Below are 22,674 nucleotides of genomic sequence, written 5' to 3'. Positions count from 1 at the left end.
CACAGCACTCCACTATTACATTTGATTTTTTGACTGTCTGTGACTGTTCAGATAGCAGGAGGGTTAAGACAATTAATTCTACAGCCAAAGCACTAAACAATTCTGAGGATGTTTGCGGAAAGACTAAACACTATCATAAAAGAAGCCTGTTTCAAAGTGCACAGAACACGCCCAAAGAAACATTGCTGTGAAAAACAAACTGAACAACTCTTGAGAAAAACTTCTGTTAAGAAAAAAATGTCACGCAGGTAGTGGTAGAATAAGATTTTGCTTCCTTATAGTAAAAAGCAAATACAGTCACTGTACTTTAGGCAACTGTAATATTTCCCTCGGAAAAACATTTTCAAATGATTATTTTAATGCCGCCCTGAGGGCTGATTGCAGCAAATCCAGCATTTTCTCTTAAACCCCCACCAGTTCGACGTGCACTTTTCAATTAAAAGATCTTAGTTGGTTGCAAGGTTTCAAGCCCTTTTGTGTTGTGTAACCATCCATGAAATTACCCCCGGAAGGCAGCAGTTTCTTATCTGGAGTAAAGATCTCAAGAAAGCAGCTTAGCCATGTACTGAAGTTTACTTGTATAGCCTAATATTTATAAAATTTGTAATATTTTGCCTTTGAGGGGGATAAGGCGTAAGCCTAAGAATCAGACAAACTTTCTGCAAGAAGTGTTTTTCAGTAATTCTACGGTAAACCTTGAGCTGAAACTAAATTTGTAAATCAGTTATATCCAGGAAATATTCAATGTTAAAAAATATGGCTTGAACTTTCTCGGGAGTGAATCTTAGGAAAACTCGAACACGAATTTCCTTTTTTTCTAAAAACTGGAACACAGATTTCATTTTCTTCTAAAAACTCGAACACAGATTTCTTTTTCTTCTGAAAACTCGAACACAGATTTCTACAAGGTACCGTAGGCCTATATTAAAACAAATATAACAAGGTTTATTTCGGGTGGACAGTCAGATATTATAGCTCCCCACGGTATTGGAAGTTGACAAACTAGTTCCCCGAGGCAAACTTCCAATACCGTGGGGAGCGAATATCGTCCGTCCACCCTTGGCTTGTCACGTAACATATCATTGCAATGCGTGACACATGGAAAAAATACATTACTAATTCAAATAAATCATTTTTTTAGTTGGCACTTTGTTAAAACAGCAAGTGGCCTCTCAGCCTCGACTCCATGGGCGCGTGTGCGTTCCTTCACTAACCCCTGGCCGTAATGTACACGTAAACGATGCTGACTGGCTATTCAGAGCGTACTGCGCGTGAATTTCGAAGATTGCACGCCGGGCACACCGATAAAGCGCTCACGTGCTTTGCATGTCACGTCACGTACAAAAATTATTTGTTATTCAAAACTTGCAATGCCTGTACGATATGGATTATGGCAGCCTCGTTTTTCGCAAAAAAAAACCTGTATCTTCGGTTGTAAAAGGATGAAAGGGGTACGTACATTTAATTAATACACATCTTTGCTAAGTCACGCAACGTCCAAACCTTATGTTTGAAATGATTGATTCTTCAAAATCACAACTTTAAACATTTTAAAGATGGCGTCGGCACGTAAAACGGATATACTGCAGCCTAATTATAATGTGCCATATTTTGACACATTTAAATTACACAATTCCAGGGGTTGAGATCGCGCAAGGCATGATGGGAAACAACATGGTGCAGCAAGATCTCGTACCCATGGGAACGAGGTTGGTGGCCTCTGGATGAACTGATGTACAAATACAGTATACATTATGTATAGTTTTAGATCAAAGTCACATGTACCACTGTCAAAAACAAACCATTAAAAGTTGGCCCATTATTCAAACAAACGTACAAGCGTTTCTGGAGATTGAAGCAATGTCAAAATGTACCAAACTTTCTCACGCTATATGCACTTCAGGGAATACATTTATAACAGGATGATTAATCAAGCATGCTGATAATTTCACTTCCGTTAAGGAATCAATTAATTCCGGATGCATTATCATTAATATGAATTTGGCAGCCTATCAAGGGAGTTACCTGCACACAGTGCAGGCGCCAGACTCAACAAAAATTGATGGGGGCAAGCGAGGGCCAAATTGTTGGCTAACAATAAATGATGAATCCAGGTCTGATTGAAGTTTATCAAACACAGGTTGACAAGGCATACCGTTCATACTCATAACGGTTTTGACACAAGTTGGCAGCAGAGTTTGGATTTGCTAACCAGTTTTGGCCTCTCAACCCCACATTTTAACTACAGGTGCAGAATGCATGGTTTTTGCTGGGTTTTCAAAATCTGGATTAAGGACAAAGTCCAAGAATTGTCGCACAGTCGCACACTATATATAGCCCACACATAATGAAAAAATTTAACCATCTAAGATATTTATGGGTTTCAGTGTTCTTTATTCATCTCAAAATTGGGCATCTGCAAGGAGAATACCCACAAGAATTTTTATATTATCAGGCATGCAACTGTGAATTAAGAAAAAACGAGGAAACTCCAAACCACACAAGACTTTGTACAGTATTTTTCAATATGTAATGACATTCATGAGAATTATGAACGAGGAAATCAGCGGATCCGAGGAAAAGTTGCATGCCTGATTATTCGTCTTTGTGCTGATGCACACGTAATTAAAGGAAACATGGCGTTACGTAAGGGGAAAAGAGGGGACTTTTTTTTTACTTACCCGTGAATGGGTAATAGATTTTGTGCACGAACGGTAGAGGGCGACATAGCGTGCGTAATGGTTACCGCACGCACTGCGCAAAGTACGCACGACTAATTGTAATCTGAATGTGCACAAACCTGTGGCGTCTTCGTGTCAGCGTCTCTCCGAAAGGTCTCCCCCAACTTTCTCTTTGTAACTATGGAGAGATTCTTGTGCAAGGCGTCCATAGAGTCACCTGATTAGTGAGTTACACGTCACTAAATGCCAACCATATAGGGTGCGTTTGGGTAGATGGGCATCGTAGCCGAGTGGTTAAAGCGTGGAGCTACGGAGTGGAAGGTTGGCGGTTCGAATCCCATTCAGTCCAAAAACTGGAAAACTCTCTCTGACGACCCAACAGTGAAATGGGTACCTGATTCGTTCAGGGAAGGTAAGACAGCGAGAGGAGAGGACTGGGCACCGCCACTCATATGCTGCGCCCAAGACACAGTGGACCTCTAACATCCCACTGCCCCTACGGCCAGTAATGGCTATGGGACCTTTACCTTTTACCTTGGGTAGCTCACCCGGATCAACTCGGGTAAAGGCAGATGGGTTAGCCACAACAGCCGGGCTAAACAAACGCTCAACCGCAGGCCATCACGATCCTCACATGACATCCGTAGCCATGGCCATAGCCACTGACAAAGCACCCTTTTTTCGGACAGAGTCTTAATTTGAGATTTACTGCTTTTCTGTCAATCGAAAAAAGTAACAAAGTCGGGCTGGAATTATAGCCAACCCTAACCCCCTAGTACTTCCTCAGGACTGCTCTGCTAAATCCAACAGAGTCCAACCGGACTTTCCTGTTTTTCAGTTGTCTGCTGAATCCAACGGAGTCCAACATGGTGTTATAATGCGGTTCAGTTGCCTGCTGAATCCAACATTTTGCATGAGGAATGTACACAAGGGATTTACTGCTCAATCCAACAGGCTCCATCGGGTATATGACATAGTTGGATCCTGTTGGATTCAGCAGGGTTAGGGTAAGAGCTGTATGACTATTTAGATGAACATTTCAAATAAAGTTGATATTTGGGTCCACTTGAGATTATCCGCTGTCGGCCGCCACATTTGTCCGTTTCTTTGAATGAACAGCGCATGCATTTATTTACACCACTGACTCTGCTCCACGAGCAGGGTCTGTGGTGGGTCACGAGGCAGAGCCCAAAGAATGACGTCAAAGCTAATCGAATGGTACTGGGCTAACCTGAGGACTCTAACCCGGATGAGCTAATCGAACGCACCCATAACTTCCTCTGGAATGAGGTACAGTTTCTCAAATACTCACGCTTTCATTGAGACCAAGCTTGAGGGAGAACAGAGGCTGCTTGACGCTGTCTCCATCAAAGTTTTCTGTTTCTATCTCCACCACGTTCCTTTCCCCTTCCTTGGCATTTGCTCCAAGGACTGCCTGTAAGAAAACAAAAGATCAAGTTTCATGGCACATACCGTAACTATATTAAGTAGAAAATATGAAGTCGAGTTCATCTGACCATTTTTAACCCTCGATCTCTCTGATCCTTGTAAATCTACCTCGGAATTGTGAAGGATTTTTCCGGAGGGTCCATACATGTGCATGTAGAGATCAGTCACTTCTACTCTAAATGGGATGAGATAGCCCGTTCTTCCTTCCCAAAGTCCTCTGGGCGGTTTTGGAGGATTTTGGAGGATTGAGGCTGAATGCAACACACAATTTTGGAGGGTTGTGGAGGACTGAGGGCACATTGACATTCAGTTTCGGTTGATTTTGGAGGATTGAGGCTGAATGGTGTTTGAAGAGGAGGATTTTGGAGGATTGAGGCTGAAAGCATTTTGAGAGGCAGGGCTTTTGGAGAGTTTTGAAGGATTGGGAAGCAGTGGGTTTCCTTCACTTGAACATAAGTACCAAATTTTGGAGGATTTTGGAGGATTGAGGATGGTTCCTAACCAAAAGGGCCTAAGTAGTTACGGTTAATCGCTGATAAGCATTACATGTAATGCTTTAACGGGTACCGGTACCAAAACAGATAATTTCATACAATCGCATTACTGACAACAAAAACACAACAGAATGTCAAATATTACACAAATATTGAGTGGCCCAGCGTGGAATAGGAATATTATCGCAAGGTAAAATCTGGACTTTTCCATTTCACGAGGCGAAGCCGAGTGAACTTGAAAAGTCCAGATTTTACAAGGCAATAATATTCCTCCCATTTCACAATTTAAAGCCACTTAATATTTGTTTTATATATAACTGACATATAGATCCTTGTCGTTTGATATATTTGAACTTTTATTTCAATACAAAACTGGAGAAAAAGTATTTCTCTCTTCCAAACCTCCCTTTCACGAAAATGTTTGAACCCAACGCTGTAGCGCTGGCTCTTTGGAATAATACGCGCTACGCGCAACGCTGAACGCGCAACGCTGAACGCGCACACCAGCATGCATTTGCACACAAATACCGCGTCATGATCCTAACTGTTCGATAGTATTTCCCATTCCCCATGGGCGGATAGTACTTTTTGAGCCGCGGCATGAATGGGAGCAACAACGAATGTCACGTGATGTGAGTTCCACCAATCAAATGACAAGGATCTGTATGTCGGTTATATAACAAGAAATATAAAAAAAAAACATCCTTGCGGCGCAAAAGTGACTCTTGCTTGCTACAACTTTAACCTCCTTCTGTTTTAACAGTCACAGACAGTCAAAAATTCCATCCAATTCCCCTGCCATGCCTTTTACACAGGCTAGTCACAAACAGTTAGATCATATTTCAAGCAAGCACTCTGACTAGTCAAATTCAGTCAACAGACAAAAGCAGGACACTGATGGCCTAGCTGGCGTATCAATCATCTCCAGTCAAAGCACATGTGTGTCAAGTTACATAAACAGTCACAGCCAGTCAATCCTGCTTTTTGTAGGCTGGGAGCTCTCAATCTCAACTGTTAAAAACAGTCACTTGATTGATTTTGACTTAAAAGACAACTTAGCACAGAATGCATGTTTGCACAGGAGGGTGAATTAAATGAACAACTCAATTTTAGAGTAAGACCATCCAACATAATGAACACACACATGTGGTTGTAGAAGCAGAATCATTGCAGAAATCCAACAGTTGGTGGCGCTCTTCAGCTTTTACAGTAGCACATTTGCAGTGGGATTTTTGAATAGTGAAACACAGTTTACATGTATGAATGACAGACTTCCTTAAGTGAGAACAAGGTGTGCTAGGATAAACATCTGGTAGGGGATTGGGACCAATAAGGGGTGGGCCTGTATTTATACATGTACCGGTAGGAAAGGGAGGGGAATATCAAGATTATGACAAAGTGCTGTTGACTAGCATTATTAACCTGTAGAATTAACCAAAGCATTTTCCAAACACTTGAAACTGTGCTGTGCAGAGTCTGTTTTTTTCCCAATTAATCAGTAAATGTACTGGTACTTCGCTCGTACCCCCCGCCCTGCAAACAGGACGCTGGGATACTCTGATGAATTCGCGCTCTGATTGGTTGGATTTTGCGTGCATCAAGGTCGTGACTCTGCAAGGTTTGAAACGGCCGTTAAGACTGTTTCATTACTCTTTTATTCCAGTTTAGAGATGTTTTTTTCTCGTTAAAAAGCGTAAAAATGTAGGAAATTCTGTAAAACTTATCTGTGTTGTAAATTTACAATTCCCGTCACTCGCTCAGACTCCGTTTCGAATCACGAACGGTCGGATTGCATTATGCAACGCTGAAAATTTTGTCCACATGGTCCGCAATGAAACAGAAATCACATCCGGTATGGAATATGCGCAATTCTATGGGAAGTTTTCGGATAGCATTTGCGCACATTGTCTAACTGCGGTCTTGAACAGCTGCAGCCAGATGCTTTATACATTGGTCATAGGCCATTTCCTTCACAAGATTCTGTGAAGCTCATCAGAGTATCCCAGCGTCCTGTTTGCAGGACGAGGGGTACGAGTGAATAAATGTACAAGTTTCTATTTTTATAAAAAGCTTGCATAAAGCGCCCTGCAGGAATGTTATGTAGTCGAGTCCATGTCGAGTCCATCACAAGTCCCTGCAAGTCCCTGCAAGTCCATCACAAGTCCTCCAGTCTCAATTCAAAATCACAAGCTATTCAAATGAGCTTTGACAAAGGCATTCCTTTGTTATTGTTCATCCACTGTTATTTGTGACTGGACTTGTGATGGACTTGGCTACATCCCTGGCGCAATCACTGTGGGCAGACCTGTCTAAAATGTTCTATGATATGCATGAGTACTTATTGAGACAGAGTTCTCTATCTGGCCACCACGCATTCGCTGCCAAACATAGCACATTTCACCCCACCTTGTGTTTTTATTTAAAACAAGTCCATTAAAGGTAATAGGCCTATACATTCATGCACAGCATTTGCAAACATACACAAACAAAACCACCAAAATCCACACCCCTGTTTCGGGGGAATTCAGCGGATTCAAGATACCTTTTTGATGGATTTTGATGGATTCAGGACATGAAGCCTAGCGGTACTGCAGGAGTTTGATGGATTCACGATACCTTCATATTGAGCAGTTGGGGGACTTCGATGGATTCAGGATCTCAACAGATTTACTCCCGGCTAACTGGTGGATTCTGATGGACTCACTGGCCACCAAAATTTTTGTGCATGGCAAAATTGATGGATTTTGGCAGATTCAGGATACTTTCTATTAAATATTCCCCAGGGGTTAGGGTTAAAGCTTGGGAAAACTGAAATCATCTGAGGAATAGGTGTTTTTCACGCCAAATTTTTGGTACTGTGTACATGCATCAGTCGTACATCCAATCATGTAGGCAGCCAAGTGAATGAAGAGTGCATATGCGGTGGTGGCCGAATATGGAACTCTTTTCGCTTTCTGTACTCTCACAGTCACTTAATTTAAATAAAAACTTATCCACACTGAGGGTGTTTTTGGCAAGCTTTCTATTCACCTGTTTGAGGAAGAGAAAGTGCTGGATACCATCACTGTCCAGATTGTCAAAATCGTCTTCATCATCCAGGGACGGATTCCACTTGACCTCCTTATTCGTACCCGTCAATGAGTCTCCTACATAGACATTAAGTGATAAATGGAGAAGTATGCATTAGGCCAAAAACCAAAATGAGAAAATAACACCTAAAACCATCCATTTCTACACATATATGTACCTTTTGCCCTTGACTACACACCAAATGCCTCCATATTATCGCGCACCATCAAAAATTGGCTGAACAAAAAATTCCCTACCAGAACCTACCTACCCTATTTTCAAATGTCATGTAATCGGAAGCAGAATTTTTTTTTGGGGGGGGGGCCCTTATTTGTCATTGGCATGGGGATCTACCGGATGTTCCCCAATACCTATGTTCCCCAAAACCCTTAGATTTAGGGTTAGGGTTAGAATTAGATAGTTAGGGTTAGGGAACATAGGTTTTGGGGAACATAGGTATGCACCCTTTGGTACGTATGCTCCAAGCTGAAACCTTGTGCAGAAGAACGACTTACGTATCAAAACAAGTAACGATGTATCATACACGTACATGTACAATAACTTAAATTAAATATATTTTGTTGTGGAGTGCTGTGGCCTCGAAGCCTGGAGCACTGAATTCGTAGTCTGTGGGTAATTCCACAGGTTGCGGGTTTGAGTCCAGCCTTGGGCTATGGTAATTTTTCCTGCAGTGACCTATCAATCAGTATCGGCCATCAGACAATGTCAGAAAACGTCTCTAACTAAGTCATAGTGTTTGTGCACAGGATGATCATGAACTGAAAAGTGATGGCCAGAGTGCAGAGATGGGAATCTTTCCGATGTGGAATGCTGTCAGGTTTGGGAACTTGACCGTCGACTGCCGTAATGACAGCCACTGCATAATGTCATGAATGTGTAATTTACAAATGGGAAAGATTCCGTACGTGGTCATGGACATTCATGACATTTAAAACTAATTTTTCCAGCATGGCACTGGCAGTGACCTAGCGGCCATCAGAAAGCGATAACGTGTCCTAAAAATTTAATTTAGCAGGGCCCAGGGAAAATATGAAGCATGGTTTCCTAGTAATCAATCTTACTAATATGAAAGTATGATCTTAATGAGAAAACACTTGAAAAGTTGGAATAGGCCTAGGCCCCTAGCATGCCTAGGCATGCATGGCATGCATGGCATGCCTATTTCAGACCAGTTCATCATGCATGACATGATGCCCCGGTATAGAAATCTTTCCTTCCATTTGATGCAAACACTTACCCCAAAAGAATTCTTTTGACATTTTGCTACTTTTCTTTTAAATGAAATATAAGGAAAATCAAATCAAGCCGTCACACACAGCGCCACATGTGCATGAACTCTACACACGATTACGAACGTCCCGGCCTTCGATTGCTCGATCAAACACGTGTGGTGTGTTTTTATTGCGACACCGCGCGAATCTCGAACTGGTGCACAGTTAGCTGATCAAAGTCCACAGCAGAGTACCAGCTAATCTGAACAAATAATTCCCAAATTAAGTTTTCGCCCAATTTCGAAGTTGAGCGTCAATCTCCGTTCACGAACAGTTGATGGCGCTTTCGAGAGCCATTATTATAAAGTCATCTAAAAAAAAATTTAAAAAAATTTAAAAAAACTATACCGTCCTAGCTTATCTCAAGCGCGGATCCAGGGGGGTTGGGGTTTGGGGGTCCAAAAAAAAAACAGCTCTGTCAAAAAAATTGCTTTCCATAGAAAAGCACCCCAAAAAAATGAGAAAACCCCCCTGCTCTGACACCAATTTTTTTTTTACTGGTAATTACAGGCACAAAATATGAACAGAGGCAGCTTGGTTAAGGATTATGTACAGGCTGTACTATTCTGTGATCGGTGTTAATAATCGTCTGATTTGAACATGCGCCCCCATTGAAAGTATGGTATGAGCCCCCCCCCCCCCCTCCCCCCCCCCCCCCGATTCACCCAAGTGCTCCTTTTGCAGACATAAATGTGCCCCCTCGATCGAGCCTAAATGTGCCTCCTCGAGATGAAAAAAAAGCCCTAAAAGTTTCTGACATTCGTATGAAGTAACTATTTCCCAAAATGGTATAGATAGTGCCACCCCCCCCCCCCGGTTTCCAATAGTAAACCCTGGATAGGAAACTTTCTTCCTGTATCCTGATTGGATACCGCAATTGGCTAGTAATGGATTTTTATCGTGTACTTGGTGCTATTATTCACAACGTGCAGTACGTGTTTTCGCGATCATTCGTCCATGCCTTCTCGAAAATACTAATTTCCTTTCTAATTTGCTCATATTAATATGAAATATGATACTGCATGTTGTCTCGATAAGATCGTAACAGTTTGATTTCAAAAATCGTGTTTTCGTAACTCACGCCGTGCTCGCGCTGCTACGAATTGACTCTGTTTTTACCCCAGACACTGCATACAAAAACAAACGCTAATGTGTAACGAATATCCAGGCACCAGACTGTTCCTCATTTGCATACGTGTGCAAAAATCTTGCACATGCAAATGATCCAATACCAGGGTGAGAGAGCAGGTAGTGGTGGGCGCGTACTGCTCGACACCCTGGGGACGAGGTTGAAGTGTCCAGTACTCGTACGTGCTGACTTAATCTTTGCTCCAGTCGCTTCGTGTATTTCGCAGCTCCGCCACTCTAAGCCACGATGGCCTTAGCCTTTAGTCAAGTCCCACGCGCTTACCCGGACACGTGACGCACCCCGGATGCTGACACGTAAAAAGACTAAGACGAGCGGCGTAGCGGCTTTGCCGCTTGTGCTAGTCTTTTTACGTGCCAGCATCCAGGGTGCGTTACGTGTCCGGATGGTCCGGGTATAGGCGCGTGGGACCTGACTAAAGGCTACGATGGCCTTGGCGAAAGGCTAATGGGGAATGGAAATACTATAGACCGCTTGCAGACGCGATCGATAATTGACGCGCGAAGGTGCAAACGCCATGTTGTGGGACAAAATGTGCATGGATATATATACGCTTGTCCCAAAACATGGCGTCGCGCGACTTCGCGCGTCGATTATCGAACGCGTCTGCAAGCGGTCTATTCAACAGTTAGGATCATGACGCGGTATTTGTGTGTAAATGCATGCTGGTGAGCGCGTTCAGCGTTGCGCGAATTGTTCCAAAGAGCCAGCGCTACAGCGTTGGGTTCAAACATTTTCGTGAAGGGGTGGTTTGGAAGAGAGAAATACATTTTCCTCCAGTTTTGTATTGAAACAAAAAGTTCAAATATATCAAATGACAAGGATCTATATGTCAGTTACATAAAACAAATATTGAGTGGCTTTAAATATTGTGAAATGGGAGGAATATTATCGCTCGGTAAAATCTGGACTTTTCCAGTTCACTCGGCTTCTCCTCATGAAATGGAAAAGTCCAGATTTTACCTTGCGATAATATTCCTCCCATTCCACGCTGAGCCACTCAATATTTGTATATTAGTTGGCGATTGATTTCGTTGTCAAATTGAACCCACTGAATAATAGCATATATCGTCGATGTTTTCACCGACGATTTTGAGTTTTGCCGACCAATTTATTGCATTTGACAAAAGGAAGAATTTGGCTGAGTTTCAAAGCGAAATATTGTTTACTTTTGTAATTATCGTAAACAAACATTTGACAAAATGCCTAAAATCCGTGTTTTCTGTTCTACACACGCGTTAGGATGGGATTGGACGCGCACGACGTGAACGAAGTCGATAAAAAAACAGACGCGCACGCGCTGCAGTGACGTCAGACGCGCAAATGTAGCAATTTCTTAGAACGTTTTATGTTTTCACGAAGTGACAAAGAGTGTGTACAACTTAATGGGACAAAATAGTGAGGCCTCTGTATTTTGCTGTTTTCACGAAGTGAAAAAAAACTTTTATTGATCTTTATTAATGAATTACAGTTTAATTAAGAGAGACTCCTAATAAACAACTTTGAATTAGCAAAGAACAAAGCATACGTTACTTGACAATGCAAGAATTTCTTAAATCCATAACTAAAAACTAGTCGAAAGGGTGTTTTGAAAAAATGATTAACCTCAAAGGCGATTATCTCGGAATGACCTTTTTGCGTGATATTGAGGTTTTTGTCACTTCGTGAAAACACCGACGATATATTAAACTGCTCCATTATTCGTTGGGAAAAGCCTATCTGCTGTTCATGTAGTACTTGAAGCCTGTTGATTTTTCACCCTATGACCCCCCTGAACACCAGGAAGTTGAGGCAAACATGGCTCGGTTAATAATTGTGGCAGTTATTGTCGTTGTCGTGGCGGTGGCGGCCTACGTGGTTCTGGAACCCGTACCTGACGATGTGGGGGACAGGCCTTGGGCCGTGAAAATGTCGTCACTCCGGAGCAATCTGGTGAGTTTAAATTTAATTGAGAATATCGGGTGCAATAGGTTGTAAATAACAAGGGATTGAACTTAACTATGATTGCTATCAAGGGGCGGGAACAGTAACTGTTCAAAGTCATGCAGGCCCTATATATTTGCCCATGTAGGGTTTCACATCAATCATCGGGAAACCGTTTACTCATGCATTTATCCACCATCTCAACTGAAAAACAAACCAAGATATTAATTATGAACAATGTAAGACATGGGTCGATTGGGTCCCAATTGAGTCCAAATGAAACTTAACCAGAACATCGCTTCAAGCGCCGGGCGCAGTGCTATATTATGAGATTACCCTGTAACGCCAAACGAATGGGACAAATCCTGCCCATTATCAAACAGTGAGGTACCTTATTGAAAAAATCGTGACACAGTGGACAAAAGCACATTTTTTTTCACCAAAGCATCTCCATGGTATAACTTTTCGATAAAAAGACGGACGCAAAAATTGGATGATGGGAAGGGCATGTATAACGTCATTATGACGTCATCAGCTAATTATTACATGAAAAAATATAAATTGATATTAATCTTCAGAACTACAAGCATTACAACAACAAATGTGGTATCAAATTAAAGGGGACAGCAAGCTCTTTCATTTGAGTGGTATGTCATGGGGATGAAATATAGTTAAGGGTGATTTTGTGGGTAAAAAAAAACCCTTTTTTGGTCAAAAGACGTTTTCTAGGCTAAAATCATGGATTTTGGGTAGTCACATTGACACTTTGTTTTGACATGCAAACAGTATGTGGTATTGTGAGATGTTGTTTTTAAGTTCGAGAGAAAAGTTCAAATTCTATGCCAAAAGAGTTTTTGTAATTGATTATTAGTATCATAAATATGTTTAAACTTGTTCCAAAGATAAGCGGAAAAGTGAGGCATCTTATAGCGAGCTACATTAGTAACAAAAATGCTAAGGATCGTTACATGGTATTTAAAAGCACCATTTTTTCACCAAAGCTTTGCCAATGTGTTACGATCAAAAATAGGGTAGGATGCGAAAAATCCGATGACAGGAAGAGTACTTTATGACGTAATTATGACGTCACAATATACTACCGAGCTGTAATTAATTGTAGAAAATAAGGTCGTGAAGCGTTGTGATGAGATTCCAAGTAATTAATTTGACATTTTGAGGGTCAGGGAATTGAAGAGTGATATAATCAGTGACATTTAAGTAACAATAAGCTGATTTGCTGTTGCAGTGACGTCACTATTTTCAAATTTTCTTGAAAAATCTAAGCATTCTTGATTATGGACAAAAGTGCTACAATGACGGTATTTGTCACGCAGAAAATAAATTGTGTGAAATTGTGCGGCTCCTTGAATTTGGTCTTTACCACATCCATTTGTTTTGACCATTTACTATAATAGCTGGAAGACGTAACATTCTTATATGGGTTGTATATTACGGGTAATGAGGTATGGGTTAGGAGCCAGACAGAAAGGAACGTGGTAACCTGAAATAGATTAAGTGGCCGGAAATGGTGATGGTACGTCCTTTAACAATGTGTTACAAACGGGGGCCGCCCGATAGTCCGAAGGTCCAATAGTCCGGAGGTTCTTTAGTCCGAAGGTTCGATAGTTCAAATGCACAAAATGTCCATAAGAGGGGGTTCGTTAGTCCGAAAATGAAATAAGGTTCGTTAATCTGAACATTTGATGCAATAATCCGAAGGTTCATTAATCCGAAGGTTCATTAGTCTGAAGGTTTATTTATCCGAAGGTTCGATAGTCCGAATTTAGAATAAGGTTAATCAGTCCGAAGGTTCAATAGTCCGAAACGAAAATAACAAGCCCGCGGGAACGGCAAGGGCGGATCCAGGGGGGGGCCAAAGGGGGCCATGGCCCCCCCAAAACGAAACCAATTTTTTTTTTTTTAATGTGACATCGCAATAAAGGCAGGCAATGAGTACACCACCATCTTTTCCTCAAAAAAAATGGTTAAAGTGGTCAGAAATTGCCTCAGATCGCACCACAGAGCATCTAGAATCCAAAATTTTTTCGGGGCCCTGACGGGCCCCGAACCCCACGCCGTATTTTTTTAGACCCACTTTTTTTGGGGGGGACCAAATTTTTTTTGGCCCCCCCCAAAATTGTGTTCTGGATCCGCCCTTGGGGAACGGGGGGTGCTGTGGGTGCTGCAGCACCCCCAACTTTTTGGATTGGGGTGCTGAAATATGCTTCAGCACCCCCTACTCCCGGGCAAAAATGTGTTCCAGCCAGCAGTGTTCTACGACGTTGAGATTGCGCCGCTGCGCTATACATAATGCTTGCTCTACAAATATCTCCTTCGTTTTGTTCGTTTCTAGTTTTGCCGCGGCTAAGCGCGGCGCTTCGAACGTCTAGCACAAAGTAACACTGTAAAATATCAGGAGGAGGTATTTTCTAAATCTTCAGGCAGTGCAGAATCGATATTCTCTCAATGTATCTAAAATCATGACATGTCTATGATATTTCCGCCATGATGGAAGCTTTGACCCGAAAAAAATAACCTCGGCCATGACAATGGTGGCAACTGAAAGTTGATTATGCTTGCCACAGTTTTTTTTCATTCGATCTTTCAATAGGGGCAAAGTTCATACCTTTCCCCTGAAGGTTTTTCTTTTCATTTAAAAGTTTCATTAACGTTGCTAGCATTCTGTACTCAACATTAACAAATAGCAAGGTTCACACACATCCCAACCTAATAGGAGTGGGACGGGCTTCCATTGAAACTAGTTCCAATGTAGTTTCGTTTTAACCCCATGCGTACAGGAAGCGGTCATGGCCGCTGCCGCTAATCCTCATTGGAATGCAGTTGCCAGCTGTGGTATGCCGTGGCACACGGCTAGTGGGTAGTTCCACAGCTGCTGCTTTTGTGCAGTCCCGCTACCACACAAAGGCTGTGCAGTCATGCGGGCCACTTGCTCTATGTGTGGAGGAATGTCCCCATTATACACCCCGTCCTTAAGGGGTTAATAAAAAAGCTATTCATGCGTTACCCTTCGCAAGTTTTTTTCTCATAAAAACTCAGTAGACCGATAAATTCTTGCCTAGCCCCAAACTTGCCACCTACCGATCATAAACATAAAGATGCATTTGGTCTGTTAGTCTTTTATATTTGCCATTCCCTGTAACAAACAAATAACACTGCAAATAAATCAAGAGCTACATTGTTTAGGCCAAAAAAAAAAAGTCTCCGGTTTCTGGTATGCGCGCGCGTCGCCGTAGCCATGCGCGTCGGCAAAATGAAAAAGTTTTTTTTTCAATGAAAGATGATGTCTCAAAACCGCCAAACTCGCTGGTTTGACAGGAATCCTGCTGCTGCACAATTTTAACGTGTTTTTAGATTGGGTTATGGTTGAGAATAAGCTTCATGTGACCTCTCTGGACTCCCATATATTTGCACTAAGTTTCGTCGGGCACCATTTGCAGTCATCAGCCGACATTTGAAGCAAAAAAATTAGGTAAAAAAAAAAAAAAAGCCGCGTCGCCGCACCACTTTTTGGGCAAGCTCCATACCAGAAACCGGAGACTTTTTTTTTTTGGCCTTAGGTCTATGTGAATATTTATATGAATAGAAATTCACCCGCTTCCAGTGGAACCATTTTGTTTCAACTTGAACCAAAAAACGTCCTTTCGGGTTTTATAAGTTTAAGTATATACTTCAGTATATTTCATCACAGTGCATCCAGAATCCAACATTTTTAGGGGCCTTAAAGCATTCCCCTGGCCCTGTGGCCCCACGCCGTAAGGGCTCGGAAAATAAAACAAAACATACACGACGGAATTTACTCAATGTAAGAAAGCAGCCTAGCAACAATAATATTTACATGCGATGTCATGCATAATGATACAATTCTTTTTCCAGAATTAAAGGGAAAATACAACATTTGCAAACATCAAAAAATAAAACTACCAAATCATTTTGAAATACCTTGCTGGACTATTATTGAATGACAGTGTAAAGCATCCTGTAAAATCATGGCACCTGGTATACTGTCATTTTCAAGAAAAGTGGTATTTTTGTATCAATTTCCAACGCTGATCGGCCGATCAGCGTTGGAAAAACTGGCTTTTTTTCAAATACTGGTCCCAATTGACCATCGCACTTGTTTGCAATCGATTACATACCTCTGAACGGGTACAAGCCAGCTAGACTGGTTCCCTGACCTTACAATTCCCCAATGTATGTAAACTGCTCTGTTTCTTCTTAAATGGAGTCAGGGAACCAGACTACAGGAAAATGATTGTTTTTCTTGGTTTTTATAGCATTTTTGAACCCAAAACCTCAAAAAAGTCAGTGTAACTATATTTGCTATATATTTCCAACCCCCCAATTCCATCCATTTATGAAAATTACAGCAAAAGCAAATGATGTATATTCCCTTTAAATGGAACAAAGAATGGAGATAAAAATACATGTTTTTCGACTTTGCAGTACAGTAGAAACGTTATAAGAGCAACAGTATATTCTAAACAAAAAAGTGAAATAAATTGTCTTTATAATCTCAAAAAACGTTTGCTAAAAAAGTCATATGAAAGTGGCCAGGAATCGCCTCATATTGCACCACAGAGCATCCATATTCCAAAACTTTTAGGGGCCCTTTAAGCCACGCCGTAAGGGCTTTGCGCTCCGCGTTCGCATTAATTGTGTCCGTCCTTTAGAAATTCCAGCACCCCGTGGCAAAAGTTTGTTCCAGCGGGCTTGAAAATAAGGTTCAATAGTCCGAAGGTTCGATAGTCCGAATTGACAATAAGGTTCGATAGTCCGAAAAGACTCTATGATGGTCCGATGGTCCGAATCGACAGTAAGGTCCGATAGTCCGAATCGACAATAAGGTCCGATAGTCCGAATCAACAGTAAGGTCCGATAGTCCGAAGAGTCATACTGACGAACCGTATTGCTCATTCGGACAATCGAACCTTATTCTCAATTAGGGCTATCGAACCTTTTTCTCAATTCGGACTATCGAACCCTATCGTCTATTCGGACTATCGAACCTTCGGATTTATTAACCGTATTCTATTTTCGGACTAATGGGACCTTCGGACTATCGAACCTTCGGATTATCGAACCTTCGGACTATTGAACCTTCGGACTAACGAACCTTTGGACTAATGACCCTTCGGACTAGAGAACCTTCGTACTATCGGGCTGTAACCATTACAAACACAATACCAGTGCAGCAAGTCATGTCCTGCAGTTTGTAAAGGTTTTTAGTTTAGGACGTGAAAAAGACAAACATTTATCCATGATGCACAAGCACAGGTGTGTTTCTCGAATAAATGTACCATCCTTGTCGTTGATGGACCGTCTATCCTATTGAAGTATCCATCAGACATCATCTTCTGTGTGACACGAGCAGAGCATTTCTGAAGGTCCACTGTGTGAGCAGTTTATCCTTTCTTATTATTTTCCACAAAGCTGGATTGCGACTGAGATCGTGCAAATAAATAATCTTTAAAAAAGCCTCATCTGTAGTCTTGTTTATTAATTGTTAGAGATTTTGGTAAAAATGAACAGAAGTCTTTGTAGAAATTGTAGATATAATTCATCTTGCGTAAAATATACCTTTGCAAGTTTACAAAATTCCACAAAACGTATTATTTTGCAACATTGGAACGTATAATTGGTTTGAACATTCTACCTTTTTATTGCTTTCGTGAACTGTTACTATCGTATTTCAGGACAGTCATCATGGATTGGACTGCTTGCATTATCTGCATGCAAACTACACCAGAAAAACTACGTTGTCCACAAAAGGTTTAAATTGTAACGCCGGAGAAGTATATGCTCAATTCCTGGCTAATGTTGAAGGGTTTAGGGCAATAAATGCATTGCCAGTTGATGTAGAATACGGAGCCGAAGGACAGAAACTTTTGTGGAAAATAATGCCTCGTGGCATCATTCCTGAGGTAATCATTTCAAGTGAGATAATCATGACGTAAGACGTTGCATTTTAACGATTCATTGATCACAACAGGGGATAGGAGCGAGGGTCAAATGTACATGTACATACATGTTTAATTTAATACATTAAATTAGGAAACATCCTTCATTTTTCAAACTATTTGTATTTGAATCTTTTAAAGATAGTCTAAGAACAAAATTGGCAACTGCACTGATTTACTTGATCTCAGAAACGTATATTAAATGTAAAAAACGATCCATGGCTTATTCCTAACTAATATCTCAATTTTAATGTATAAGTGTGTAATAATTAGCCGATGACGTCATAATGATGTCATAAATGGCCCTTCCCATTATCCAATTTTTTGCATCCTACCTTTTTTTCGAAAAGGTAAACAATGGAGATGCTTTGGTGTGAAAATGGTGCTTTTGTCCACCCGTGTCACGATTTTATCACTAAGGTACCTCACTTTTCCGCTTATCTTTGGAACAAGTTTAAACATTTAAGATACTAATAATCAATTACAAAACTCTTTTGGCATAGAATTTGAGCCTTTCTCTGTGACTTAAAAACAACATCTCACAATACCACATACTGTTTGCATGTTAAAACAAGGTGTCAAAGTGACTACCCAAAATCCATGATTTTAGCCGAAAAAACAGGTCTTTTGACCAAAAAGGTTTTTTTTTTAAACACAAAATCACCCTCAACTATATTCCATCCCAATGACATACCACTCAAATGAAAGATCTTGTTGTCCCCTTTAATTTGATACCAAATTTGTTGTTGAGATGCTTGCAGTTCTGAAGATTATTATTAAGTTTTATTTTTTCATGTAATAATTAGCTGATGACGTCATAATGACGTCATACTTGCCCTTTCCATCATCCAATTGTTTGCGTCCGTCTTTTTTTCGAAAAGGTATACCATGGAGATGCTTTGGTGAAAAAAATGGTGCTTTTGTCCACTGTGTAACGATCCTTAGCATTTTTGTTACTAAATGTACCTCACTGAGTAGAAGTTTGTACTGTCTGGGACCGACTTTCAGACTTGTCTTGTGTCTTGAATTTTATGATGTAGAAACCCTATCTGAAATGGTGGACACCGACTGGTTTAAACCAGTGGCTTGAGGAAAAGTCTGCGGGGGTGTCACGGGCAACCGAGCCGCAAGTACCGTACAGACACGCGGTGTTCGACCGGGTACCAGTCCGGATATTCGACGATGGGCCAGCAGGAGGGAGGACCGATAAACGGCAGGCCATCGTGTACTATCACGGTGGAGGGTTTATAAGTGGAAACTTGGGTGAGTGGTACTCTGTTTAGTAGTTGGATGTGTTTTTTTTTCTTGTGGTGTTCCCCCTAGCAGGTATAGTGCTCCCCAGTGCCCGGCGAGCTGGCGACGTTGCTGGTTGGATCACTGGAATCAACCATCATTCAGTAACGAATCAAAATTGAAAGTATTTTCTCTCTTGTCCTCTGTCCAACTTATTATCGATGCAGTCACAAATCTCAGGCGTAAATTCTGGGTAATCGTCGGAAATTCTAGGTGCATAAACAGTTTTCCAAGAAATTCTCCCTGTCACCTCGGTCTTCGGCCCCTGACCCGTAGTCGATGAGGGAGCACTTTTCGTTGAACACTGATGAAGAATACCTAGGACATATCATCATTTGAGTATATTGGCACTCCACAGAAATTTAAAACTGCAACACGCTTCCTTTCTACCTCCAGATACCCATCATCCCATAACGGCCTTGCTGGCAAGAAGACTGAATGCTGTTGTGGTGTCTATCGAGTAAGCTCTAAGTCCCGCCAAAAAAAATTAAAATCCTTTCTTGAGGCATTAAGATTGAAACATTAAATTTCACACATTATTTTAGCGCCATTATTTCTCATGATCCACTTTTCACAAGTTTTGCTAATCGTCAGGGGACGTGAATTTGTATTAATTAAAGAATGTCTTGTGTCATTCAATCCTGTCTATTTCATTTTGCAGTTACCTTTTGTCGCCCAAATACCCTTTCCCCGCTGCGATAGACGACTGCACAGCTGCTACAGTCTGGTTTCTGAAGCATCTGAGCGAGTACAATGTCGATCCAGCCAGAGTTGCCTTAATGGGAGACAGTGCAGGCGGGAACCTGGCCGCGGCTGTGTCACAGAGGTTCACCTTTGACCCCAAGTATCTTGTCCTCCCCAAGATTAAGCTGCAGATACTTCTCTATCCGTGCCTTCAGGCGTTCGATTTCCAGACGCCATCTTACCAGCAAAATGGCGACTACAAGACACTGTTGCTAGACAGGCCGCTCATGACATTCATGTGGGATTCGTATCTCCGTGGCAACAAGGCAAGCTACTGTGAAGCGATGCGGACCAACAGCCACACCTCTGCGGCCGCGAAGAGGTCCCAGCTGGTACAGAAGTGCCTCTCGCACGATCTCATCCCGGACGAGTTCAAGCAGAAGGGCTACGAAGCACCTTCAACTGACTTCGGGGATGAAAGTATCTACAACGAGATCAAAGAGGTTCTCCTGAATCCAGACTACGCTCCTCTCATGCGCGAAGACCTGAGAGGACTACCAGAGGCTTACATCCTGACCGCCCAGTATGATATCTTGAGGGATGACGGCATCATGTACGCCAAGCGACTGGAGGAGGCCGGAGTGCCAGTCACTTGGAAGCACTATAAGACAGGTTTCCACGCCATGTTCACCGGCAAGCAGGACCTTCCAGTCGTCACAACACCAACGGGCATTCAGAGCGTTTCTGATTTGCTTCACTTTGCACGAGCAAACCTATAAACACACAAGCTCGCCCAGCAATAAACAGCATTAAAACAATTGAAGATAGACAACGTTATTAAGATGGTTGATTTAACCAAATCTTCACAGAGCCGCACATAATTCACAATAACGATTCTGGTCTAGGTGCAATTTAACCCTCATCAAGGGTCGGTTCATTGTTGTGATCGGGCCTTTGTTGTCTAATACCGAAAGACTTGTAGGAAAATTGCACATTTTGCCCAAATACCTTTCCAAAATTGGTTTTGACGGATCAGCTTATCAACTACTGGTCAAATTCTTGATACAGTGGAACCCCGCTATATACCGAACACCGCTATACCGAATATTCGGCTATACCGAACATCATCCTTGGCTTCCGGTTTTAATGTACAAAACGTACCGAACATTGTTGTTGAAAAAAGTCAAAAGATTAACCAAAAAATCTTCCTGTATTAAACACCATTTGGGCCACTTTTAATTCCCGAACATCAAACGATCCATAGTTACATCGTGTTTGAATGTTGAAGAGCGACATATGGCTATTATTTCCCCAAGGAATAGAAGGGAAAACCACTCTCGAGAAATGCCAGTTCATTAATGGTCAAAAGAGGACCGGCGGTTCAAACTTGCTATACCGAACGATCGTTATTACGAACACTTTCTGTGGATCCAACGATGTTCGTTATAGCGGCGTCCCACTGTACAGTTTTGAGGAAAAGTACCATTTTTAGATAAAAAATTAATCAACTTTTTCTCTGACCTTCGTTGTTGAAATCTGAAGTGAGTATACCAACCAAAACATAATGTAAAATTCCGGTTATGATTGCAATTAAACATTGCTAACTCCCAATAGTATGAATTTCATCATCAGTTTTGAGATGAAGCGGAGAAGACTTTATAAATTTTCTTTCAACAATGCGAATATTTTTTTAATCATCTGTTGCCAAGAACTGGACGAATGTAAAAGAATGAAACTCTTTTAGCGTTAAATAATTTTGTTTGCATATGCCGTAAAGTTGTTAACTATTATTGTACACATCATGGTTTAAAAACTCGGTGATGACCTACTGAGACGCAGCATCTTTAATTTGACTGTAATTTGAAAACAGTGTTAAAGTTGTGTCGTCTTTTATAATAAAGTTTGTCATCGGAGGTGTAAGGTTTTTTTTTTTTTTTTTACAAATCGAACTATAGTGTGCATTTGTATTTGTTTCTAACCATTATGCAATCATAAATACATGTAAATGAAACACACGGTTTGCACATTATGTTGTCTTGTGTTGTGATTCTTTGTTCCACTAGAGTCTATTTTGTGAAACAAGGCCGGGAGTAATTTTGTCCCGATGAATGACTAAACTGCGCCTATTGGATAGAGGGGTTAATTGTTATGTAATAATACCAACATCATAAGATGTGAGCTTCACAAAATAGGCTTTGCAGCAAAAACTACTGGAGCGAATCGGGAGATGTTGGTATCATATTTCTTCTAAAAAGATTCTCCATCCGGCATTGGCACAGGTGGGTTGCATCTCAAGGTAGTATGCCATTCAAGCCCGCGGGAACGGGGGGTGCTGTGGGTGCTGCAGCACCCCCAACTTTTTGGATTGGGGTGCTGAAATATGCTTCAGCACCCCCTACTCCCGGGCAAAAATGTGTTCCAGCCAGCAGTGTTCTACGACGTTGAAATTGCGCCGCTGCGCTAAACATTATGCTTGCTCTACAAATATCTCCTTCGTTTTGTTCGTTTCTAGTTTTGCCGCGGCTAAGCGCGGCGCTTTGAACGTCTAGTCCAAAGTAACGCTGTAAAATATCAGGAGGTATTTTCTAAATCTTCAGGCAGTGCAGAATCGATATTTCTCTCAATGTATCTAAAATCATGACATGTCTATGATATTTCCGCCAT

General features: G+C 41.5%; 2 protein-coding genes across 2 annotated transcripts in view; one reads left to right on the top strand and one right to left on the bottom strand.

Annotated features, from left to right (window-relative positions):
* Positions 1-9,168, bottom strand: part of LOC119739794 (nucleoplasmin-like protein ANO39) — an 86,012-nt gene extending 76,844 nt beyond the window's left edge. The window contains exons 1-3 of the mRNA XM_038214868.1: positions 8,952-9,168; positions 7,655-7,770; positions 3,994-4,116 (exon numbers count right to left, since the gene is read on the bottom strand). Coding sequence (XP_038070796.1) covers positions 3,994-4,116; positions 7,655-7,770; positions 8,952-8,973 — 261 coding nt within the window. The 5' untranslated portion in view covers positions 8,974-9,168. The remainder of the gene's footprint in view (positions 1-3,993; positions 4,117-7,654; positions 7,771-8,951) is intronic.
* Positions 9,169-11,929: 2,761 nt separating this feature from the next.
* On the top strand, positions 11,930-21,161 carry LOC119739627 (neutral cholesterol ester hydrolase 1-like). Its single transcript, XM_038214616.1, has 4 exons — positions 11,930-12,064; positions 19,074-19,296; positions 19,723-19,786; positions 19,988-21,161. The coding sequence occupies exons 1-4, from the start codon at positions 11,930-11,932 to the stop codon at positions 20,787-20,789; spliced, it is 1,224 nt and encodes a 407-aa protein (XP_038070544.1). The 3' UTR covers positions 20,790-21,161.
* The last annotated feature ends 1,513 nt before the right edge of the window (positions 21,162-22,674 follow it).

Source organism: Patiria miniata, unplaced genomic scaffold (assembly GCF_015706575.1).
Source record: "Patiria miniata isolate m_02_andy unplaced genomic scaffold, ASM1570657v1 HiC_scaffold_4, whole genome shotgun sequence".
NCBI lineage: Eukaryota > Metazoa > Echinodermata > Asteroidea > Valvatida > Asterinidae > Patiria > Patiria miniata.
The sequence above is the reverse complement of the archived record's forward strand: the minus strand, read 5'-3'. Positions and strand labels throughout refer to the sequence as shown.